Source organism: Armigeres subalbatus, chromosome 2 (assembly GCF_024139115.2).
Source record: "Armigeres subalbatus isolate Guangzhou_Male chromosome 2, GZ_Asu_2, whole genome shotgun sequence".
Classification (NCBI taxonomy): Eukaryota; Metazoa; Arthropoda; class Insecta; order Diptera; family Culicidae; genus Armigeres; species Armigeres subalbatus.
In genome coordinates, this window is record NC_085140.1 from 243472214 (window position 1) to 243495906 (window position 23693).

Below are 23693 nucleotides of genomic sequence, written 5' to 3' on the forward strand. Positions count from 1 at the left end.
ATTCAGCTCGGTCCATGGCTGCACTTCGCCAACCACGCAGTCTGCGGAGGGTCCGCAAATCGTCCTCAACCTGATCGATCCCCCTTGCCCGCTGTGCACCTCGCCTTCTTGTTCCCATCGAATCGTTGTCGAGAACCATTTTCACCGGATAACGTGCCCGGCCCACCGCAGTCTTTCGATTTTCGCGGTGTGAACGATGGATGGTTCTCCCAACAGCTGATGCAACTCGTGGTTCATTCGCCTCCTCCACGTACCGTCCGCCATCTGCACCCCACCATAGATGGTACGCAACATTTTCCTTTCAAAAACTCCCAGTGCGCGTTGGTCCTCCACGAGCATCGTCCAGGTCTCGTGTCCGTAGAGAACTACCGGTCTAATAAGCGTTTTGTAGATAGTCAGTTTGGTACGGCGGCGAACTATATTTGATCGGAGCGTCTTACGGAGTCCAAAGTACGTACGATTTCCAGCCACTATGCGCCTCTGAATTTCTCTGCTGGTATCGTTATCGGCGGTCACCAGTGAACCCAAGTACACGAAAGTACTCAAAGTTACGTGCCATGATACACGCAGAGAAAATCTACCTTTTTGAACTAAAAAATAAAATTATTGAAATATTTTTTAAACCCAAATATTTTATTTTTAAAATCAAAACTGAAATATATTTAATTCAAAAATTTTCATTGTTGTTTCTACTGCAATCCAGTGTAACTAGTTTCTGGAGAAAATATTTGAAAAAAAATACAAATATAATTATTGTGGTTTCATTTTTCACACGAAGCCTACCCAGAAATAAAATAATTGATTATCACAAGAAATTTTACATAACATTTAAAATAAATTTTTGATTATAATATTATTATTTTTTTGAATTTAAGAAAAATATTGTTGAAAGCAAAAATTTTTCTTTTTGGATTAAAAATATTTTTGCACAAACAAAAAAATATATTGTAAATTCAACAATTTTTATTTTGAGTGCTGTTTTGGAACATTGTAGAAACAACAATATTTTTCGTCTAATCAAATCTGATTTTTTGTTGAATTCAACAAATAAAATTATTAGCCGGGGAACAATAATTATTTTTGTTGTTTTTATACATAATATCATTGAGTTTAAAAAACATTTCTCTGCGTGTATCAATGTCGTCGGCGAAACCAAATAACTGGACGGACTTCGTGAAAATCGTACCACTCGTGTCAATCACTGCCCTTTGTATTACTCCCTTCGAAGCGATGTTGAATAGCAGACACGAGAGACCATCACCTTGCCGTAACCCTCTACGCGTTTCGAAGGGACTCGAGAATGTCCCTGAAACTCGAACTACGCACATTACCCGATCCATCGTCGCCTTGATCAACCGTATCAGTTTATCCGGAAATCCGTTTTCGTGCATTAGCTGCCGCAGTGACCTCTATATCGACTAGAAAAAAATTACTCTACCAGCTGGAGTCTTGGCACTTGAGACTTTTATGCACTGCACAGGCCCCTTCGGTCTTAGTCTGAAATGAGTTAAGAAAAAATGAGTTTCGGATATTCAACAGAAAGCTACGAAAGCTATAGAGTCAGTTTGAGTACATTAAATAGTTTATTCGTGATCATAATTTGTATATGCGAAAACGCCTCAATGTTCGTACCTCGACAAAAGTCATAACTTAACAGGACGTAAACAAATTTCAATAAAACACATACAGAGACGATCGACGATGCTGCTGCTAGCAAAGTCGCATTTTTTCTGTTTTCAACATACAGCCACTATTTTGCAGTTACATAGCTTTTGGTTTTAACAAACTAATCCATAGGAGAAAGTGGATCGCGACCCAGAATTAGAATCCCGACGATAGTTTGTACAATTTGTGGATCGGTGCAAATGGAATTAAAAAAGAAAACAGGAAAATGAATACTTAAGTAACATCACTTTCGAATGGTAGCCAAGTAAAATTAAATAAAGTTTGGAAACACTAAAGGGTTAGAAGTCTTCCTCCTGGTGGTTCTTTTTGGGGGATTCGTTCTTGAGAATAGTTTCCGCCTTGTTCTTATCCATGCCAAGTGCCATCGTCAGCAGCCGGACCATACACTTGTGCTCTTCCTTCTTGTCGACGTCTGTGGTGGATTGGAAAGTTAGAAAAATGTCTACCAGATGATTCGAGAATCATTTGCTTACCTTCATCAGTCACATCCTTCTCCAGCTGCAGCTTCTCTTGGGCGATCATGAGCATTCCTTCTTCGATCGTTCCATCACTTACTAGCTTATAAATAGTTACAGGTTTCGTTTGTCCCATCCTATGACTCCGGTCCTCGGCTTGCTTGTCGTTGTACGGATTGAAGTCAATGTCATGGATGATTACCTAATTGAATTTGAATGAAAATATTAGCACTTTTGGGATACTCCGGAAAGCAGCTGTGAAGTTCATATAAACTAAAATTGACACAAGATCAGTTTTCGAGGCAACCGCAACGAATCTTACCGTGTCAGCCGCAGTTAAATTAATGCCCAAGCCACCGGCTTTCGTCGACAGCAGGAACACGAAAATGTTTGGATCCTGCGTGTAAAGATCGATCATCTCCTGTCGCTCTGTAACTGCCGTTTGACCGTCCAGCCGTAGGAACCCATGCTTCCGGATATCCAGGTACTTCTCCATGATGTCCAGCATCATGACAAATTGACTGAAGATCAAAACTCGGTGCCCTTCGCTCTTCAGTTTGGGGAGTAGCTCATCCAACTGCCGGAACTTGCCGGACGCTACTATCAGCTGATCGGGTATGCGCAGATCGTATAGGCTCTGAATACGAACGGATGGTATAATTATTTGAATATTCATAAATCACGTTTTCAACTTACAGTGTATTTATCTTTAAGCTGCAACAATTTGAAGTCCGATAGATATGCAATATCTTGGAACGTCTCATCGATGTTTTTGTTCTTCCAGTCAGAGTCGCCGGCCAACTTTCGGGCGATTTTGCGAACTTCTGCGTCCGAAAAATAGTACCTGATGAAATATGCGAAATGAAAAATGATAGATTATTAAGGTTCGGAAAAAGTATTGGGAAAAGAACAGTGTGGTACCGTAAAACTCTGTGATACGCTGAATATTTACATTTAATTCGGTCAAATTTTACGCACTGAACAAACTGAGACAATTTGCCAAAAAAATTTGCCGACATTTTTGCATTTTTTTTTCATTATCTGCACACTGTTCGTTTGCTGCTGCGTAAGAGTCTCGTGCCGACGGTGCGGTCAGCGCTTGCATAAGATTTTTTGTTTCGGGTCAGAACAGAATCGAGTTTAATTACCCTTGACGCACAGCCTGGAAGGAAAACTTGCCACAGGTACTGATTTATTAGTTCTAATATCTTCTAATCTTACTCCTTGAGTAATGCAATTCATATTTTCCACCAAAAAACAGTAATATGTTGTGAAATTATTTTACGAAAGCATTAATTGTGGGGTGAAAATATAGTAGAAGCACTTGCTGACTGTCGTCTGCTTGGCTGCCACTGCTGCTGCGGCTGCCGTGGTTTTGTTTTTCTTTGACTGCATGGCAGATGGAAGGTAAAAAGAAATGTTAGCCGTTCTTGTCCCTGATTTGGATCAATAAATTAAAACGACGAAAATAGTTAGACTAATCTTTTAGGAGATATCAGCTTTGCAGATTAATTTGAGAATCGACATAGCTGAAATGGGGAAAAAAAATATTCCAAGGTGAATAACCTGGATCGATTGGCACATTCTTTGTGAGCAATATGTGGAAAACCGTTTATGTAGTCAACGAATTTCATTTTTTTTTCAGTTGTGGATGTTTTTTTTATTTTTAAAATATCTGAGATGCTTTGCCGGAAGTGGGATAACCCCGCCAAAAGAGCTGCCTTTCGACTCAATAAGGCAGCAATTAAAACGCATTTTTCAAAAGACAGCTTTGCTCCAACTTACCTAAGAAGTAACGGATGGTTGGCGAGCTTACGCATGTCCATCATGATCGACATACCACTAATCTCCGTACTGCTTTTGAACAAACCCGTTGCATTCTGGTACTCGGTAATCAAATCCGCGTATTTCTCCTTCTGCGAGTCGAGCATAGGTACTTTCATCTAAAAGTAAAATGGAAAACTAAAATTTTGCGACTCGAAGGCAGCGTTTGCGACATACAATCTGCTCTGTCTTTGGGGGCAAGAAGCTAAGCACATCTTTTTTCAATCGCCGCAGTATGAAGGGTTTCATAATTTGCTTGGCCCGTTCAATCTGGTTCTTCTCAAATGTCGTTTGATCCTCTCCGCTGTCCTTTGTTTTCTAAGAAATAGAAAGACTTCGATGAGAATTTAAGAAATCAATTAGCCAGTGCATGAACTTACAATCCGTTGAAACAGTGCTTTGATGTCTTCGACTTTGCCTCCGAACAATTTGGGCATGACAAAGCACAACAGCGACATCAGCTCCAGAAGGTTGTTCTGAAGTGGAGTACCGGTCAGCAAAATGCGCCGTTCCGCTCGGATCCTCAGTAGATTTTCGTACCGCTGCGAGGTCATATTTTTCAACATGTGGGCTTCATCAAATATCACATACTGGAAGGGAGTTACTCTCCACATTTTCTTCTCCTCACCGGAAGCCCCCATCATGTGGTACGTGGTCAACACGACGTCCACATCGGATATGCCGTTCTTGGCCCAATCGATTCGAATAAGTTTCCGTTCCTCCTGGTTGCCGTAGTACTTCATAATAATCAATTCCGGGCACCATTTCCTGAGCTCATTGTCCCAGTTATCCAACGTGGATGATGGAACCACAATCAGCTGGGGATGTTTGATGAGGTCGTTCTCCTTCAACCAAGCGAGGAATGCAATGACTTGGATTGTTTTGCCAAGACCCATTTCATCGGCCAGAATACCGTTCATATCGTTATGATGCATCACGGACAGCCACTTCAAGCCAACTAGCTGATACTCGGCAAGTTTGAGTTCCTCGGGAATGTTAGAAGGTTGCTCCATTGAACCTTTGTCGGACGCAATTGCCGACTCTAGCTTTTGACACATCTTCCTACATTTATTCATGATGGTCACCAGATTATTTCTTTGCGTCAAATACCCCTGCGTGTGATTGAGGATGTCTGTTTTTAAACTCTTGTGAGTCTTGAGCATGTCCACCAGCTCGTCCCAGCTTTTAAACGGCCGTTGCTCCATTAAGAGATCCACTTTTTTCGTGGAGAGGGTTTTAACAGCCGTCAACTCGTTCGCCGTAGCATTATTCAGGAATTCAAAAACTCCCTTCCGATCCCTCGACATGCCATAATTGCCCCCATCGTCACTCTCGTCATCGCTGTCGAAGACCCTATCCTGCTGTTTACCCGATTCATCTTCACTGTCACTTCCGCCATCCACGTCATCGACGCGACGTTTCTTGGGCGGATTGTTCCGAGAATTACTGTTCGTCATGATGGCAGTTCTCTGGCCTGGTACTACTGGGGATTGCTCATAGATACGCTTTTTGTTGTACGTATTGTTTTTAAGATCCTCCAGAGTCTTCTCCACGTCCCACTTGTGCTTTACCAAGGTGTCTTGGACGATCATCGTGTCTACGTCGGGTCGCTCAGCTCGAACTTTCTGTAGGCAGAGCTCCTTGTCTCTGACTGTGAGAACCGGCGCCGGAGAGGAAGCATCCGCGGAGGTCCCATTCTGTGAGGCTGCTGGACTGGTGGTGGTGGATGAAACCGCTCCAACCGTAGGAATCGGGACAGGCGAAACAATCACCTTGTCCGTAACTGCCTTTGTTGGAGTACTGCTGCACTCGCTTTCGCTTTCACTGTCTACCATCGCTTGAATGCGTTGCCGACCAGGAACCAGTTCGAGCTTTTTGTCATCTGCAAATAGTAATTGAATGGAGTTTTAGGCATTTAAAGAAAGTAAGGGTTATCAAAATTGTTTGTTTCGTGACTGTGACTTGACTAACAGGATATTTTGACTACAAGCTTTGAAACTTGATAAAGGCGGCATGTTAAGACTGGTTTACAGTTTGAAAAAACGGTGTCACGGGATTTGGTCCCCAATGTATTTTCGTTTTCCGTGCCCAAATCCCTTGAATCCCACCCCTTTAAAAATGCATGGGGGGCCAAATCCCGTGACACGTTTTCCGAACTATAAACCAGCCTTTATAAGAATCAAAAACAATTTAGGGATACGGTTGAAGTAGCGAAATAATTTTGTTCGCTTCGCACGTTCTGTGTAATTGACTGATGTGCATTTATTTTCAGATTGTATTGCTTTGTTTTGTACACTCTTTGTGACAAATTGAAATGGCATTAGGAACAATCAAACAACACCTTCTCAGTAGCAATCACAAAATTATTATTATTTTAATGATCAAATAGTGCAAAATCAAAACGATTTTTGCTCAAGCATACAAAAAATACCGATGTTCACAAGTCAATTTCGTGTTATTTTTCGGAAGGAAAATATTATCTTATCAAACTAAAGATGTCGCTTTATGATTCGTTAAGTAATTATGACCACTACTGTAAAAATGCCGTTTGCCTTTTTTGTAAATCTGATCGTATGTACATTTTAGACCATTTTCCTCTGCTGAACAATGATCAGCGATTTTCTAATCGTAAAAATCTGCCTCCCGAGTTCAAGTTTAGAAAAGCCGGATAATGACACAGAGAATGAAAAAGTAAACACACAAAGCGCGACAGAAAAACTGTCAACAGCTGCGAGGGCGATGCGTGAACAGCGCGAACAGCGTGACAAGTGACGAGGGTGGTGAGAAAATCGTGTCAGCTGGGGGTGGTGCGGAGAAAGATTCACACCACAAAACAGAAACGGTACTAAGCGTAACATACAGAAAGAGCTTATAGCAAATTCAAAGATGCAAAATATAAGATTTTTGATTTTTTTTTAAATTTTGATTTAATTTTTGGGCTCATACGAGACGAGCCAGCATTGGGCTGAAAGTCTCGTTAATAAAGACAAAAAATGGGCTCTTTATTCGATATTGTATAATTTTACAATTTTTGTTTGGCAGAGATTTTGTTCACTTACAACTGCGAGTAATTCGGTGGGATATTTGGAAAATTAGTAGTTCATTGGCAAAGTTGACATAGAAGGGAGAACAATATTTTTTAAAAATATATTTTTAGAACCCAAATGTATCCCTCAGTGGTGACGAGATGGTCAAAACGGATCACTTCATTGAACGGTTTCGGCCTTAGTCTGAATAAATAATAAATAAATAAATAATTCATTGAACGGATCAGATCTGGGTCATTTAGTCCAATGATCCGGATCATGAGATCTTTGGAACATAACGTAAAGTAGAATGCAGAATGGTGAAACGATTGTCATTCAGGACCATTCATTTGACCCGTACAGACAATAATTTCAACCTTCTCTCGCTCACAAGCATATATAACATGTGTAGAAGACCTTTATCTTTATTATCTTTATTGTTTGATTCATCAACAGACAACTTAGGTCCTAATGATGCTTATCCTAATTAATACTAATAAAAGTAATTATAATAAAATCATCGTTAATTATGAAACATGGCAGAATAAGCCCTTATAAAATTACGACGAATCGTCTGTCGGGATAGATTAAAATCAAAACATGGGGCAACCTCGTTGAATGCCCGCTGTAGACCCACCATCGCTCCACGTTGTCCGTAATTCGTTCTTCGAAAAGGTATCCTCAGCATTCCGTTATTTCGCAGTGCCCTAGGTCGAACGTTCAAGTTTACTGATTCCAGAATTTCAGGGCAGTCGATTCTGCCTTGGAGCATATCAGCAACGACCATGTGCCTCCGCAATTGTAGGCTTTCAAGATTATTTAATTAACAACAGCTGCTATAACTTGGTAACCGGAATGGGTTTCGCCATGGAAGCAACCGAAGAGCAAAACGAATGAAGCGGCGTTGAACAGATTCAATTCTTACTGATCTGTTCTGGTAATTAGGATGCCATACAGCGGAACAATATTCCAGCGTAGATCGAACCAGCGAACAGTACAGTGATTTCAAGCAATAAACATCGGTGAAACCCTTGGCGACGCGAAAGATGAATCCTAATGTTCTAGAAGCCTTCTCAATCACGTAAGAGACATGATGCTTGAATGTTTGCTGCGTATTTAGGCTCTGTCTCAATTGGATGATTAAACTCAAATAAACTTAAAAGTGACAGTTCAATAATTATCGAATAACCCTGCTGGATGAGCAGGATTACTTTTGACAGATATCGAATCATTCTTGATCGATGTCTTATTGGAATTGCTGGGTAGCACGCAGCCATTCTTATGGCCGGGTGATTTTTAAATTTTCGAACTGTCAGTTTTAAGTAAAATTAAATTTGATTCGGGAAATGAGACAGAGCCTTAGAATAACACCAAGATCCTTTATACAATTCACACGTTGCATCACAATTCCATTGAGCTCGTAGTTGTAAATGGACCAATCAATAAGCAAAAACTGCCGCTATGAAATGAACAGATTGCGCCACCGTAGACATGTTCTGTCAAACACACATGAATAGAAATATGCGTATACAGTGCCGCCGTTGTTTTGATGCGGTGAGTGCAAAATGAGTTACCTTGATTGATCCATTATTGGCTGATGTACACGAGTGAAAGAGATCACGGAACATTTGCTAGGATTGACAACCATCCGGTTCAATGTGCACCAAGCCGCAAATGAATTAATATCTTGTTGTAGGTCCATTGCGTCAGAGATATACCGAATTAGTGCATAGATCTTCATATCATCCGCATACGACAGTCGCGGTCCTCGAAGCACATTGTTTACATCGTTGAAATACAAGAGGAATATCAAGGGGCCAAGATGGCTTCCCTGAGGAATGCCTGAGGTTGCCAAAAATTCAGTGGACTGAGAATTGCCTACCGTAACAGACAGTCTCCGTCCGGTGAGATATGAATGGAACCAGCGCAAAAGATAACCAGCAATGCCAAGTCTTTCCAATTTCGCAACCGTGATAGCGTGGTTAATTTTATCGAAAGCTGCAGATAGGTCCGTATATACAACGTCCGTTTGTGCTTTCTGCACAAAGCTGTCGGTAATGCTCGAAGTTAGGCACAAAAAATTAGTGGTCGTAGATCTGCCTGAGATGAACCCATGTTGATCGGCACTCAGATGTTGCTTAAAGTGAGATATGAGTGGTTCTGTTATAACTAGCTCGAATAATTTGGATGCAGCGCACAAGGATGAGATGCTGCGATAATTGTTACAATATACTTGGTATTTGGGGTGTTGGGGGGGTCCCGTAGTGCAGTTGATGGCCATTATCTATTTGTCTTATTACAAAGGAAGTGGAGCACGCTAGGTTAGTGGTCGTTGAACGTTTGGGCATAAACCCGTGTTGGTCGTTTGAAATGTAATGGGCGTAGCTTGAAGTCAATTCGCCAAGAACAATCAACTCAAATAGCTTGGAAACGGCGCACAGACTGGGAGCATCCCTAGTGGCAATAACTACATCTTGAGGGTCGAGATCAGTGGTGCAATTTATCAACAATGCCTGCTGAGTGTGATTCTTTTGTTTTGTATTTTTCTCTGCTCCTCTTTGTATATGACGGTGCCTTTCAGTCAGAACGACAAACCAGGAGTAGCTTAGCAAACTCGGTTTGCCAACAGCGGGCTGAAGCTGATGATCATTCGGCACAAATTTCCTGTCATTGTCTTTCAAGTGATAGTATTCACCCATGCATTTATATAGGGCCTGAATAGACTGTCAGTGCGGGCTGCGTGTGCAATAAGAAGAGTTTGGGCTTCAGATAAACCGTCACTCATCGTTGAGGGCAATCCAGATTCCTTCCGTTGTTCGTTGACGTACCGCCAAAAGCTTTTGGGATTATTCCTGAGACGACTTTGCAAACGATTTTGAAAGGCGTTATAGATATGATCGTTGAGTTTCTGAAATTCGTAGTTGGCCTTGGCCTAGCTTTTGTAGAGTCCGTACGATATTTGCAGTGTTGTCTGAGGGCCGCGCGTTTGACTCTTTTCAGATTTTAGAGATGAGCGTTAGACCAGGCTGGTTTGACCGGTTCTGGTGTGGATCTCACGGCCTTGTAAAAGTCATATGAAATGCTTTCAGACGGCTCGTGGAAGTTATGGAACGGTTTTATCTTGAGTTGCATCTGGACGGGAGGATGATGTCTGACAATCTTGACGAGCGGTGATGGGGCCTGCATGACCGAACAGCTCCCGCGGAGTTCGTTGCTGATGAAAAGCAGGTCAAGTATTCGGTTGTTTTCATTTTCCACATTATTCATCTGGTTCAGTCCAGCTGTGCTATACACGTCAAACAGCAAACGAGACGTCTGGCCGATCAGGGATCTCGATGCAATCGGGAAGAGAAATCCCGATTTATGGCGCTGCCAATTGATTGTGCTCAAGTTGAAGTCACCGATGATAATCATTTTGTCCCTTGGACCTAATTGTGAGACCACCCAGTTAAGCGAAGCGAGGTGACTGTCGATCTACTCCGCATCATTGATTCGATCGGGAGGGATGTAAAGAACGGAGATGAAGAGAGCGGCATCAGCAGTAGTTACAGCGACCCACACTTGCTCAACCGACGAGTTTCCAGGAGGACTCACTAAGCAAGATTTGAAGCAGGAGCGAACGGCTAACAGAACACCTCCTCCAACGCAGTATGATTCGTCGAAGAGTTGATTTACGGTGGTATTATTGTTGAGCCAGGTTTCGGGGAAGGCATAGAAGTCGTAGCAGCCATCGCTAAGGGCCAAATGATAATCGGCAAGAGAACTATTGATCCCGCCGACGTTCTGGTAGTATATCAATACATTCGAAGATTCTTGAACCGTACGCCTATCACTTGAAACATCCGGTAACATGCAGTTGAACCCACGCCAGTTCCACGCCACGCCAGATGTTGTAGCAATACTGGAAATCGGAATGCTCTCAGGTACATAAGATACTGGTAACTGATTGTACTTGCCGAATTCCGAATGGATGTTAGCAGAGATAACAGAAGTTTGGCTTGGCGCGAATCGGAAGTTTGGAGTAATTGCAGGCGACCAACCAGCAGAGTTTGAGAATTGATCGATGATGCTGAAATTTGAATCGGCATCTGGCGATGAATGTCGATAAGAGATGTACTTGCCTTGAATAACAAGTTGGGAGTCCCCTAATCCGCCTCTAAACTCAGGGCCAGAACGACTATGGTGAACGCTGGCTGCAGTAGGCGCGACTGAGTAAGAGGAACTGGGGATTCCCAAAATGCTTTTGTCGGTGCGTTCTGGTGGAAAGGTCACGTGCATCGTGGCTGCCGAATTTAACATATCTCCTTTCTAAGTTCCGCGGGCCAACTCCTGACTTTGAGTTATCGAAACGACAAGACGGTGGTTTTGAACCGAGCACACTTCATCAATTTCATACATTCGTCACACATCCAGAATAGGTTCGGACTGGTCAGAAGCAAGTTTACTAGGTTTTTATTCAGCTTTAGGTTTGAGCCAGAGGGCTTCAAATGGATCATTATGTCGCAGAAGCCAATGCATGTGACAGATTCCTCATCGGCTTCAACTGACTTCGCACATTTGTCTCAAGCAGAAGACATGATGCAGTGAGAAACCAAAATTAATGTTACTAAAACAACGATGGGGATGCTTTAATCTGCGTGACGCTTCAATTGTTATTTGATGCAAAAGTACGGTAGCAAAGTGAAGTGCAGCTAGGGCACAGAAAAACAAACACAAGGCGAAAACGGTGCGCCGCCGTTGGTGAGCAATAAAATAATGCAAAGTTCTCAAATCACAGATTATTTGCGCGCGATTCTTTACCACATAAAAGTGACACTAGTGACCAGAAGCAATAAATAGAAAATTACGACGCGATTTAGCCGGAGTGAATAATGTACACGATCCACCGACAACAACAACAATACACGTGTGGTAACGCCAACAATAACCAATTATGGACATCTAAAAATAGAGTAAGTGTAGATTCTGGCTGCAGAGTACCACAATTCTCGGGTACTTATTCAAAAGGACGTATGTGATTTTGTGAACAAAGATTCAAACGTCGATTTGACGAATCTGATAGCACTTCCACGCAAACCATCACCACACACAGGTAGGGGAAGCCTTCGGCTACCTGTTGGTGGTGTTGGTTTGCGTGGGAGTGCCATCAGGTTGGACAAATCGACGTTTGAATCTTTGTTTACAAAATCACATACGTCCTTTTGAATAAGTACCCGAGAATTGTAGATCACGGCACACACGTAAAAAAATAACCTTATATGTTATGGCAAAAAACCATTCGAAAATACTTATACTCTTCATTATGCCACATAATGAATGATCCCATATCAAAAAGCTAATAACATTCATAAGTTAATGAAAAGTATAAGTTTCTGAATGTAGGTGACTAATGCGATGTATAAGTTTTTTCTTATACATGTCATTAAGCGCCTGCTTTGGCAAAAAAGTATTAGAAATATTAATAATAAACAACATTACATTTTTTTACGTGCAGTAACGGTTAAGAACACCGAGTGCCTACCAAATATACACAAGAATTAAAAAAAAAAACTCGTTTTTCTCTCATTTTGTTACAAATGGTTAGTTTCATGCAAGCTGCTAAAAAATTAGTCAATTATGAGAGTAATGGATTGCGCCACGGCTTAAATTATTAATGATTCAATGTGTGAATGTAAGCAATGTTTTTGTTGATTGTTGAACTCAAGTTGTACGAGAAAGGCAAAAAAAACATACGGTGGGGGAAAGTGGGCAAATCCGCCATACGGGGCAAGATCACCAACAACGATTGTTGCATAGGGCAGTTTAAATTGAAAAAAAATGTGTTTAAAGTCAAACTCCCATACATTGGATCGAAAGATATTATAGTAGTACTCTGACAAAGTTTCAGCTCATTTGGATAAGGTTTAATGGTGGCGCGAAGACGATTAAGTTTTACATACAAAAAAATTACTATAGAGAATCGATTATCTACATTCGATATGCTGTAATTTTGCTTGATTAGTAGTTTCTGCTGGAGATAATATTTAAATCTATTCTTAATATTTTTCAAGAAGACATATAAGAATTATAAACTAGTTTTCGTAACGAAATTAATAAAAAATATGAAACCTTGCTGTTGTTAGAACACTTTTTAAAAGGCAAGTTTCGCCGATAGGGCATCAATGATGTTGTGATTACTGTTACTTAGTAACTGTTTTATTTATTTGTTTTGGGTTGGAGTGTAATGAAATTGAGCGTTAAATTCAAATTCACACAATTGAGATCCGGTGTGGCTTGTCGAACGTGCAATTTCGGCAATTGGGGAGTAGAAGCTTCCAAGCAATAGAGAGGCATTGCAGTTTTACTTTTATTATAACAAGAATGGAAGAAAATACGCGGCACGCAAGGCATGCAACATGATCTCTGATGTTTGGAAAACCTTTGGCATTCCAACTCGACGATCAGATTATCCCCTGAAGATGTTGTTGCAGCTCCATGATAAATGGATTGTTTTGAGGAAGAGCAAATGGAGAGATGAAGAAGTTCATATTCAAAAACGGACAAATTTTGATTTGATTTTGAGTGAACTGTTCGATGATATTGGCCAGAAAGGCAATTCAATTCATACTGCAGCTGTGAACAATGTTCCAGATAAACCAGCCGCTTTTAATAATTCTACATTCGAGAGGAATTTTGACATGAGCCATTTGGACAACCTAGACGCAAAACCGGATTTTGAACCCCCAGAAAAGAAAAAAAAATTGAAAACATGCGTAAGTCAAGATTTAAGTATGGTACTCGATCGCGACGGCATTTCGAACACGAAAGCGACATTGATTATGTAGGAATGTACTTTGATACTACAAGCTCGAATACAGAACATAAATCCGGAGCATGTAGGTACATTGGTAGAACGAAAATCAGACAGACCTACCCAGCGCTGATTACAAGTTTCTGGAACTTGCCCTCTGCTTTCTTGGAGAAGATCCAATAAGTTCATTCACCAGGATCAATACACAGAGCTAGGTGGATGAATAAATGCATATATGCTCTGAAAATATATTTGTTCCGGAAACATTTATTGTTATCTGTTACACATTAAAAAATCTCTTGAAAATTTTTGTATATTAATCGTGGCCACTAATATTCCCTCATGGTACACAGCACCGTTACCGTTATGCGCAGCACGATGGGATATACTGTGACTTAAGTCATTGGCCAAAAAGAAAAATGATAGTGTGTGGAAGGCGGCTGCAGACAAATTCAAGCAACATTTGTGGTACCTTTCTCCCGTTTTTTTTATATGCGGGAATTAAAAAAAAGGGTCGACGCGTTGAATAGAGCTCCAGATCACGTTGGAGCTAAGCAAGCTAAAATATGTACAATGGATGTACGAAAAATCTGCATATCAAATTTTGTAAATTCCGAAACCAGACATTTATTTGCAAGATTTAAAATAAACACCACATTTCTGGACAAAGATATTCAATATTGAAAAAAATATGAAGAATATCTCAACGGTCAGGAAAAACTCAAACAAAAACTCAATATCCGCGGAACAAGTGATAATGCAGAAAGAGGAGTTAAATTAAAAAAAACTGGATCACCGTCTTCGACCCGAGGTGGCACAGTTAATAACTGATTATAATGAAAAAAATACTAACGATGAAGAGCAGAAGCAATATCTTCTACAAATTATCAACAAACATAGCGAGTATCCCCTTCCCAACAAAAATTATATTTATCAATTCAATAAAGAAGTAAAACAAAAAAATATGACGGCCTTTTGATTGTTTTGCGTATAATAGTTCGGTGGAGATCCTTAATGTTTTGTACCAGTTTGCCGTTGATATGCAAGACCTTTGTCGCACGATTCAGAGAATCGTCGCACAGTATGACAAGTAAAAAACGATACGTTCATAACAATGGAAACATAGGCTTGATTCATTATTTGTAGATAAAGAGCAATAGTAATCTTCTTCTTCTTCAATGGCTCTACATTCCAACTGGAACTTGGCTGGCTTTTCAACTTTTTTTTGCCCCTTTGGATTGCTATGATCGGGGTGGGTTTTTGAAAATTGACAAGTGATTATGCCGGAAGAACTAGTCTACTTTGACCAAATGAACACCGGACTGTGGGAATCAGCTAACATAATCCTCTTGAAAACTTCCAGGAATGCGGTTTTGTCAGTCAAGTCAGTCACATAGGACAAAGTATAGTCAAAATGTAAATTTGAGTATGTCAGTATTGTTTGTATGTACGTTAGGCGTTGATTATTTATTGAGCCATTTCTATTATTGTGTGTTGTATAATTAATGTAAAACACTACTTGTCTTCTATATTTGAGATCTGTTATTGTCATTGTGTTGTTCTCGGTTGTCTATTATGTTTCAACATAAACGTCTTATACAATTTTGTCTTATTAGTGTTTTAGTCATTGTTAGATACAGTATGTATAAAACTATAAAAGAATTGTTGAGTATTGCCTTACAAATCCTATGTCCTTCCTATATCTATCAATATCTGCTTTCTACTTTTATCAATCTCTTTTCTCTTTTATATCTCAATCTCTACTTTTTTCTTCTGTCTTTCTTCTATCTCAGAATTTCAATTCAATATTTTTCTATCCAACAGTACAGTAAACTTCTACCTTGGCTACTCTAAACAATTACTCAAACAAAAATTTAAAAAACAATCATTTAATAACTGAATCTAAAATGTTCATTATTATTATTTCATTTTATGATCAATCTAATTTTTTTAATCCTACGTTTTTTCTTGGCTGATTTCTGGTTTGCTATGATGTTAAGAATTATCATCAGAACCAATACAAAGTTTATGCAAAAAATATTCATTGTAATGGGGAAACATAAATTCAAATTCCTATCATTAAGCTATTTTCTATTCATTTAATTGCATAATGCATCGACATTACTATTTTGAATTTTTCAACCTGATGTAAATCCTGATAAGTCTAAATAGTTCTCCACTCCCAATTGCAAACATTTTGAAAATTGAATGTCTTTAAAATACAAGAATGATATATTGTGATTCATGACTTCTGAATTTCAATCTATATTTCAACCTATCCTATCCTACCTATGGCCACGGGTTGGCTTCGCTACTTCCAGTTGACGAGAAATTGATTAATTTCCCGACCCCTTGGAGAATGCTAATGAGCCCTAGCGGATCCTCCATGTAAAGAGCTATACCTGATAAGTACCCAAGTAACCATGAGCTATATATGCTTGCAAATAATACAGCCATTAAAGTTGACTTAAAGTGCAAAAAGGCCCTTTTACGACCGAAATAATGCATCATTACTTTGACATGTTGAAATAAAACATAAGTAATGCATTGCTGCATTTGTAATGCTGAACTAGTGCATCGTTGCTTGACAGTTGATGAATAAATGCATCTTTACATCGTTAAAACTGATCTAATGAATTAGCATTTAATATGCTGATCTGTGATTAATTACCTGCATCAATTAATGCTTGGTGGTTATTTGGGTATGCCGGGACATACGATCAGGGGTTCAGTCTGCAAAGCAGAGCCGATCCACTGTGAATCGTTAGAGGCGCACTGAAGTGCTCCAAATGTGATATATTACACAGATGAATATTATCTTCAGTACCGTCAACCCCCGTGACCTTGGCTAGGGAACTTGGCTGGCTTTTCAACTTAGTATTCTATTAGCATTTCCTCAGTTATTAATTGAAAGCTTTTCTATGCCCGCCATTGCATGAGTATGTATCTTGTGTGGCAAGTACAATGGACACACTATGCCCTATGACTCAAAGTCCATCCAACTGGGAGCCACTATTCGGCTTCTTGATTCAGTTAACCTTTTGTAGCTGCCTTCTTGAAATATTCGTTAGTAGTTAGTTAAATGGTGTCGAGAATGTTTCCCACCCGAAAACATCCTAGACCGTACCGAGAATCGAACTCGCCATCTCCGGATTGGCAAAAGCGTGCTTGCAAGGCTACTGGAGAGTGTTAAGAATTACACAATTTAAAAACTTTACCACTAAATTTTTATTGGAATTGTAATACATCCGCCATTACGCATTCTTGTCCGAGGTACCCCCTAGGGCCAATGAAGGTACCACCAGGGGTACATGTACCCCAGGTTGAAAACCGCTGCGGTAGGGGAAAGTGGGGCAAGATCGCCAACAACGATTGTAGCATCAGTAAGCATTATTTTCACATTTTTAATACAAGGGAAGATGCTCTATAATAACGGGCTTGGTGGTCATATGGCTACCGCTTCTGCCTCATACGCAGGAGGTCGTGGGTTCAATCCCAGGCCCGTTCCATTTCTCCTACTTTGTATCTTTCATATATTTCTCATGTTCTAGCAATCGCTAGAACTGGAAATGGGCTTTCATACCGTTTCCGTCTTCTATCCCTATACCTACAACTTGATTAGTTCTAGCAGGTAACTGTTAGAATTCGAAATGAGCATAAAAGCTCGTTTCGGCATCCAATTAGAATACATCTCCCTTTCATTACTATCACATTGGCAACCCGTTAACCAAGACGAACCTCTGCCATAGAACCCTTACCCCCAGATTCCAATAAAATTCCGCAGGAACTCGTGGCGAGTGCAGAGGTGTTCTCGGCTTGCAGTGGGCGAGTGACTGCATCATCAATTCCTTCCCATCCCCGATGACCGTGAGGACGTGGCCAGCGCCGTTATCGACCATCCAAAATACTAGAACTCTCGGACTGTGCACATTGAGGTTGGAGAGCAAATCCCATGCTTCCATCCATTGGTTCCCTGTGCAATTGCGATTGTTCGGTTGATCACGGAGTAGCAACTACGAAATGCACGGTCATCATGCTCATGCTCATGCTCATGCTCACAAGGGAAGATGCTCTATAATGTAAAAGGGTGATGAAACTGGAAAACACATTTTTTCAACCTAAATAAGGCCGATACAAATATTTAAAAACCATTATGGGTTTGGATCTTATCCTCAGTTCTGACAATATTTTATGCAGAGCGAACGCAGCAAAGTGTAAACAGCAGCACGATGGCACTGGCAGCATTTTCAACAGAAAACAATTGTATTTATGGTGGTCGTTGGCGTCGGTGGTCAACATTCAACCTGAACGAACCAGCATTTTATGTGAAGAAAGGTTAGATTACAAAAATGTCGTCTGTTGCAATCCCGCGTGATGCTGAAAATTTATTGCAAATGATCCATCTTGACCGAGATTCCGCAGAGAGCGATCGAACAAGATTTCATGCAGCGCGGACGCAACGGAGCAGTTTCGATGGAAAATCATTGGTGGTGGCGTCTGTAGCGATCCCACACCACCAGTGGCTATGCTGGAAGGTGTTCCAAATGGTGGCGTCTTTGCGAAAAGTCATCGAGTGGCCGTCGGACAATAACAGCATGAAGTGAAATTCCAACGCAAGGTTCCAACAAGATACAAAAAAAACAAGATACAAGAAAGATAAAAAGTAGGAGGAATGGGACGACGAGCCTGAGATTGAACCCATGACCTCCTGCATATGAGGCAGAAGCGATAGCCATATGACTACCAATTATTTGTTTTGTTGGAAAAATTGAATCCCCTAATGCATTTATGCCTAATAGTTTACCCACACTAATAATTGGATGAGATTTGAAGAAAATATAATTGATAGCAGAAACCTATAAAACTTTGTCGGCTTGGGTTAATACTGCCAGGTGTGTTATAGACAATATTTAAAAGGCAATAAGTAAGACCCAAATATTAAATGCTTCCCCAAGTGCTTACAAAAGAACCAGAATAATTTTGGTTTAAATCAGAGTTGACTAAAACAACGAATATGAAGTAAACCATAAACATTAGTTTCAATCAAATTTATGACCAGTGAACCCAAAAACAACATATAAAGCGACAATTTTGGAAGAAACATCATTTGTGCATAATCCCTTGAAGAGCAAAAAAATGGTAACTAATGTTTTATTAGGTCCAAAAAAAATTTTCAAACATTTTATGAATCTTGCTTATCTTGTGGAAAAAGGGAACGCCTCGAAAAAACATATTTTTGAAACCAATTTCATGAGAAGTATAAACTTTATTAATCAATATTTGTGCAGACTAATATTACACAATCGACCCAAAATAGAAGGATAAGAGATAAGTCTGTAGTATGCGGAGGCCCTACTTTCCACCATTTATAATAAAAATTACATTTTTTCCACCGTGATTTCATTTAATTCCGAAAAAAATAAACAAGAAAGGCAAAGCACTAGGGTCCATGTACCAAACACCTTGGAGCACTTCCAGTCCGAAAACTGCAAGCGGTACTTCATAATTGCTCTTCAAAGTGCGTGTACATAGGAAGTTTCTCAAACAGTTTGTTTGAAGTTTGTTCTTAAGTTATTAGAAAATTTAATAAGGATTCAATTTAAATAATCCTTGATCTAAAATATGGGGTAACCTGTAGGCTTCCGTTATGACAATAAATAAATTACAAATAATTATTCTTACGAGAACCAAATGAAATAAAACAATTATTATTCATACTAAAAGATAATTAAGAAAACAAGGTATGTACGTGCATATAAAAACATTTTTTTTCTTAACCACGAGTAGACATTGAATTTTAAAATTTAAAATTTTATTTTTTTTTTTTTTCGAGAGTTGACCAGTTGTAGTCTTAATAGACTGGTATCTCGGCTGGGCTCTCCATGTGATACACAATACTAGCAGACGACTCAAGCTATGTTGCTCACTAGGTCACTGCGGCTTGGGTTTGTATTGTGATCATACCGATACATTATTCTTTCTATCTACAGTCTGTCAATTATAAACCGAACAAATAATGGAAGCTCAACATGTACATAGATGTTTTCTGAATAAGTAGTTAACATGTAAATTTAATTATTAGTTACTTGGAGCCGACATTCAATTCCTAATAGTAGTCTATGTTGACAACGGGTGATACTGTTGCCATTTCCAAGTAACAATTTCGAATAAAGATGTAATGATATCATTCTGGTAGGGTAGTTTCAAAATAGATTAATTTAAGTACTATTGTAATAAATGGACACATTGAAGAGCTTCCCTTATTTTAACACGGTTGAGTATCGGATGTTTGTCAATACGTCGTCGAGTTAATTGTATCCTATCAGTCACAGTAATGTCATATGTTAAAGTTTCAGTAGTCTAATAGTGATCATTATACAAAATTTCTGTCCAGTTGTTCCGTAATTGCTTTTTTTTGGTCAAGTTCTATTCCCTTTTCTAATATTCAAACCTTTATTATTTATTAAAATAATGAGGTCTAAAATTCAGTTATTCAGATTCAGGGTATACAATATTCAATATAATAGTGGATGAACGCATCATATGGTCTATCCTCATTTCCGTAAGTGGTCAAGTTATTAGTCTTGTAGCAATAATAGTGGTACTAGTTATTATCTATCTTGTGAGTGCAATGGTCTCAATTAACTATTCTAAACAGAACTCTGTCTCTTGTCTTTCTGTCCACCGATGGTCATGTATTTATTTTCGTTTTTTTATTATTTATTTGATATCATTAAATTTCAGTCATTTATTTTACTATCGGTCATTTATTTTATTATAAGGTAAACTGCCGTGAATCGCATATTTGTCCCATATGAATAGGAAACCCAGCAAAGATGGGACAGATATGCGATTCACGGCAGTAAAGGTCAGCGAATTTGTCTTAATACGAGAAACACTAAGTCATGTCCCCTATATATCCGCTAATTTTTCTAACTAACCTAATAGAAGGAAGAGAGAAACAGTTTTTTTGCGTGGATCCATACAGCTAGAGAGACTAAAATAAAAAGATTATCGAGAAGATATAATAGATACATTCACTATCTCCAATGCCAAATTAGTAAATCTACAAATTCTACTTTTCACTACTAAAATTCTACTTCAGCTATACGGGTACAAAATGAATTATTGTTAGCTACTACTACAAGTATAAATAGATGTATGCTATTTGGATAAGCGTTTGTTTCAGGGTCTTGTTAGTATTAGAGTTATGTTAGTTAGACCCCTACTGAGCCCTGCCGGCACCTCAAAATTTACCAATAGGCAGTTGTTGTTAGATCGTGCGACACTAACCATTAGTTAACTTGGAGGCATGGTACCTCAAGTGTTTGGTATAACTGTTGACCTTATTTAAGTAAGATGTGATAAAAGTTTCTCTACGGATTTATTTTCAAACCATTACCATTAAAATAACGATATTCTTGTGAAGGAGATATAAAAAATGGAAAAATATCTTAATTTTTTAATTTAGTGTTGAACTTAACCTTTGTTTGAAAAAAGCACTCTATTAAACAACAAAAATAAAAATAAAATAAAAATCTTTTTAAGACACTTGAAACACAGACAAACAGACATAACACATTGAACATTCACTCATCAAATTCATCGTCGTACAAACACTAACGACATCTGTTGGTTTCACTTAGTTGGGCAAATCACAAACCAGATGGCGTTAGTGAGCAAACGTCAAACTCGAGCAAATGCGATGCGCACGCCACTTGTGACCGATTGGCCAACTAATGATTATTTAAAATGACCGGTAAATCAGTGAACGATGAGAATTTCATGAGTGTTATGTCTGTTTGTCTGTGCTTGAAATATCAACGTCAAGCCTCTTATCCATGGACAGGGAATTTTAAAAATTTAAACTTTATAAACACTTAGGGGCAGTAGGGGCAATATGAACATACGGGGCAATATGAGCCACCTTCCTTTTGAGCTTATTGACAAGTTTTATCAAGTAAAAGTTAAATGATCTTTAAGAGGATGCTCCACATATGCCTCAACGTGAAAACCGCATTAAAATTCAATTCAAATATAAAAATACACTTGAAAATGTAAATTTTCGCTGCATAGGCAAAATTATTATAAGATTTGAAGTTTATAAATAAGGTTTTGACACAAAACTGATTAAAATACAGGTCAAAAATACACCACAATTAAAAGATATATTAAAATTGAATAGTGTGCACACATGTTTGTATTGATACAAATCTGAATTTATCATAAAACTTTTTGTCCTTAAAACCAGTCTCTATGGGGCAATATGGGCATACCTGCACAGAGCAAAATATCAGGCCTTTATATGCGAAAAAGTTTAAATTTCAGTTGTCAAATACAAGAATATTATCATATATGTAAGATTCATTACGGATAAATTACAACAGCGCATTACTGCGATCGAAGCAGAAAAAAATGACCATTGACCAATTGAATGTTCAAACTGTGAAGAGTGGAAAATCGGCTCAGTCCGCTGTTGTGCGGTTTTTTAGTTGTATTTGGTATGGAATACTGACAACTCTTGTAGGAATATCATATTCTTCCATATTACGTATCTTTTTTCGCATAAATGAACGTTTTGGATGGGTGGCCCATACTGTCCCAAATGGTGGCTCATATTGCCCCGTATAGTCGGGAACACACATTGAAATCAATACATTTACAAAAGTGCATTCCAAGAATTTCCAAACGCATTTTTCGTCATTCATCGACGTAATATGAAAGGTAACATTCTCTAGTATAAGTCAACTACATTTGAAAGATGTTTTTTGAGCTTTTCAGCGTTTTTCGGAACGATTTCCTTAGGTGGCCCATATTGCCCCGATCACCCCTAGTTGGAAATGAATATCACATTAGTGCAAAATTCGGATTGATTTCGTTCGGCAAACAGGCATCATCAAAAGTCACACCAGAACTCGCTCCCATCTTTTTCCTTACCTGGGCCGGAACTCGGCGTAACAGTTCCATTGGAGCCACTTGTCCCCGGTTTCCGGAACTGCCGCAGGGACATCGTACGAGTTTACTGAGGCCGCACAACAAATACAAAACCGAGAAAACTTTGATCAAACTTATAAAAATTTCCACTTTTCACGAGCCTGCTCATGAAATGATTCCACGAAAAAACATGAAGACCAAGACGCCGTACCAAAGGGCAGCAGAAACACTTTCGAACTACACTCTTTATCGCCGGATTGAACCGTATTTTCCACTTGATCCGGATTCCCGATCGCACGATCTTCCGTTCCGTGGCAGACCCAGTAAGCCTAGATGCACTTTTTACACCGAAATGCCAACAATTTTGAACCGATTTCGCAACATGGAGAACCGACGGAACGAAAAAATGCTTCGCGAATGGAAGATTGAAAGGAAGACACATGAAAGCGGCGGCGGTGCCAAAAGAAACAAACGATGAAGAGAAAAACGGATGACATTTGGTGGGTTTGGACTGTTTGATCGAATGGACAATGCTGGCAAAATTAAGTTGTGAATATTGCGCATAAGCCCCAAAATTTTATTCCCACCTTTGGGTTTCCGCGCCGAGCACTCAGCGCCAGGCTCGGCGACAAGGAGATAGTGGTCAAGTTGGTACTCCTGATTTTTTGACAACTTAGGTCGATTGGTTGTGTGAGTGCACCGGTGTCAAAAAATAGAGCTTTTTGCTGAAAATTTAGTTGTCAAATGCACAATTTGACAGCAATGTAGATGTATGAGTGAATGAAATGTGCAAATGCTCTATCGCGGAAGCAGTCGCTGAAGACAACTGTCAATGGTTTCAGTGACGAAACGAAAAGTTTCAATGCAAAAAGCAATACTGACAGCATTTCTTAAGGAGGTTGTTCGTAATATGTATTAACCTTTCCCGTGAAACATATTTATTCGTTTAATCGATTCTTTATTCTATTTAAGGTCAAC

At 39.3% G+C, this 23693-nt stretch overlaps 1 protein-coding gene across 1 annotated transcript; it reads right to left on the reverse strand.

Annotated features, from left to right (window-relative positions):
* Positions 1-1560: 1560 nt before the first annotated feature.
* On the reverse strand, positions 1561-23176 carry LOC134212014 (SWI/SNF-related matrix-associated actin-dependent regulator of chromatin subfamily A containing DEAD/H box 1 homolog). Its single transcript, XM_062689491.1, has 8 exons — positions 22719-23176; positions 4346-5847; positions 4143-4283; positions 3927-4084; positions 2838-2985; positions 2464-2778; positions 2160-2343; positions 1561-2098 (listed from the first exon to the last, which is right to left on the reverse strand). Exons 1-8 carry the CDS (start codon positions 22789-22791, stop codon positions 1965-1967), a joined length of 2655 nt encoding a protein of 884 aa, XP_062545475.1. The 5' UTR covers positions 22792-23176; the 3' UTR covers positions 1561-1964.
* Positions 23177-23693: the final 517 nt, after the last annotated feature.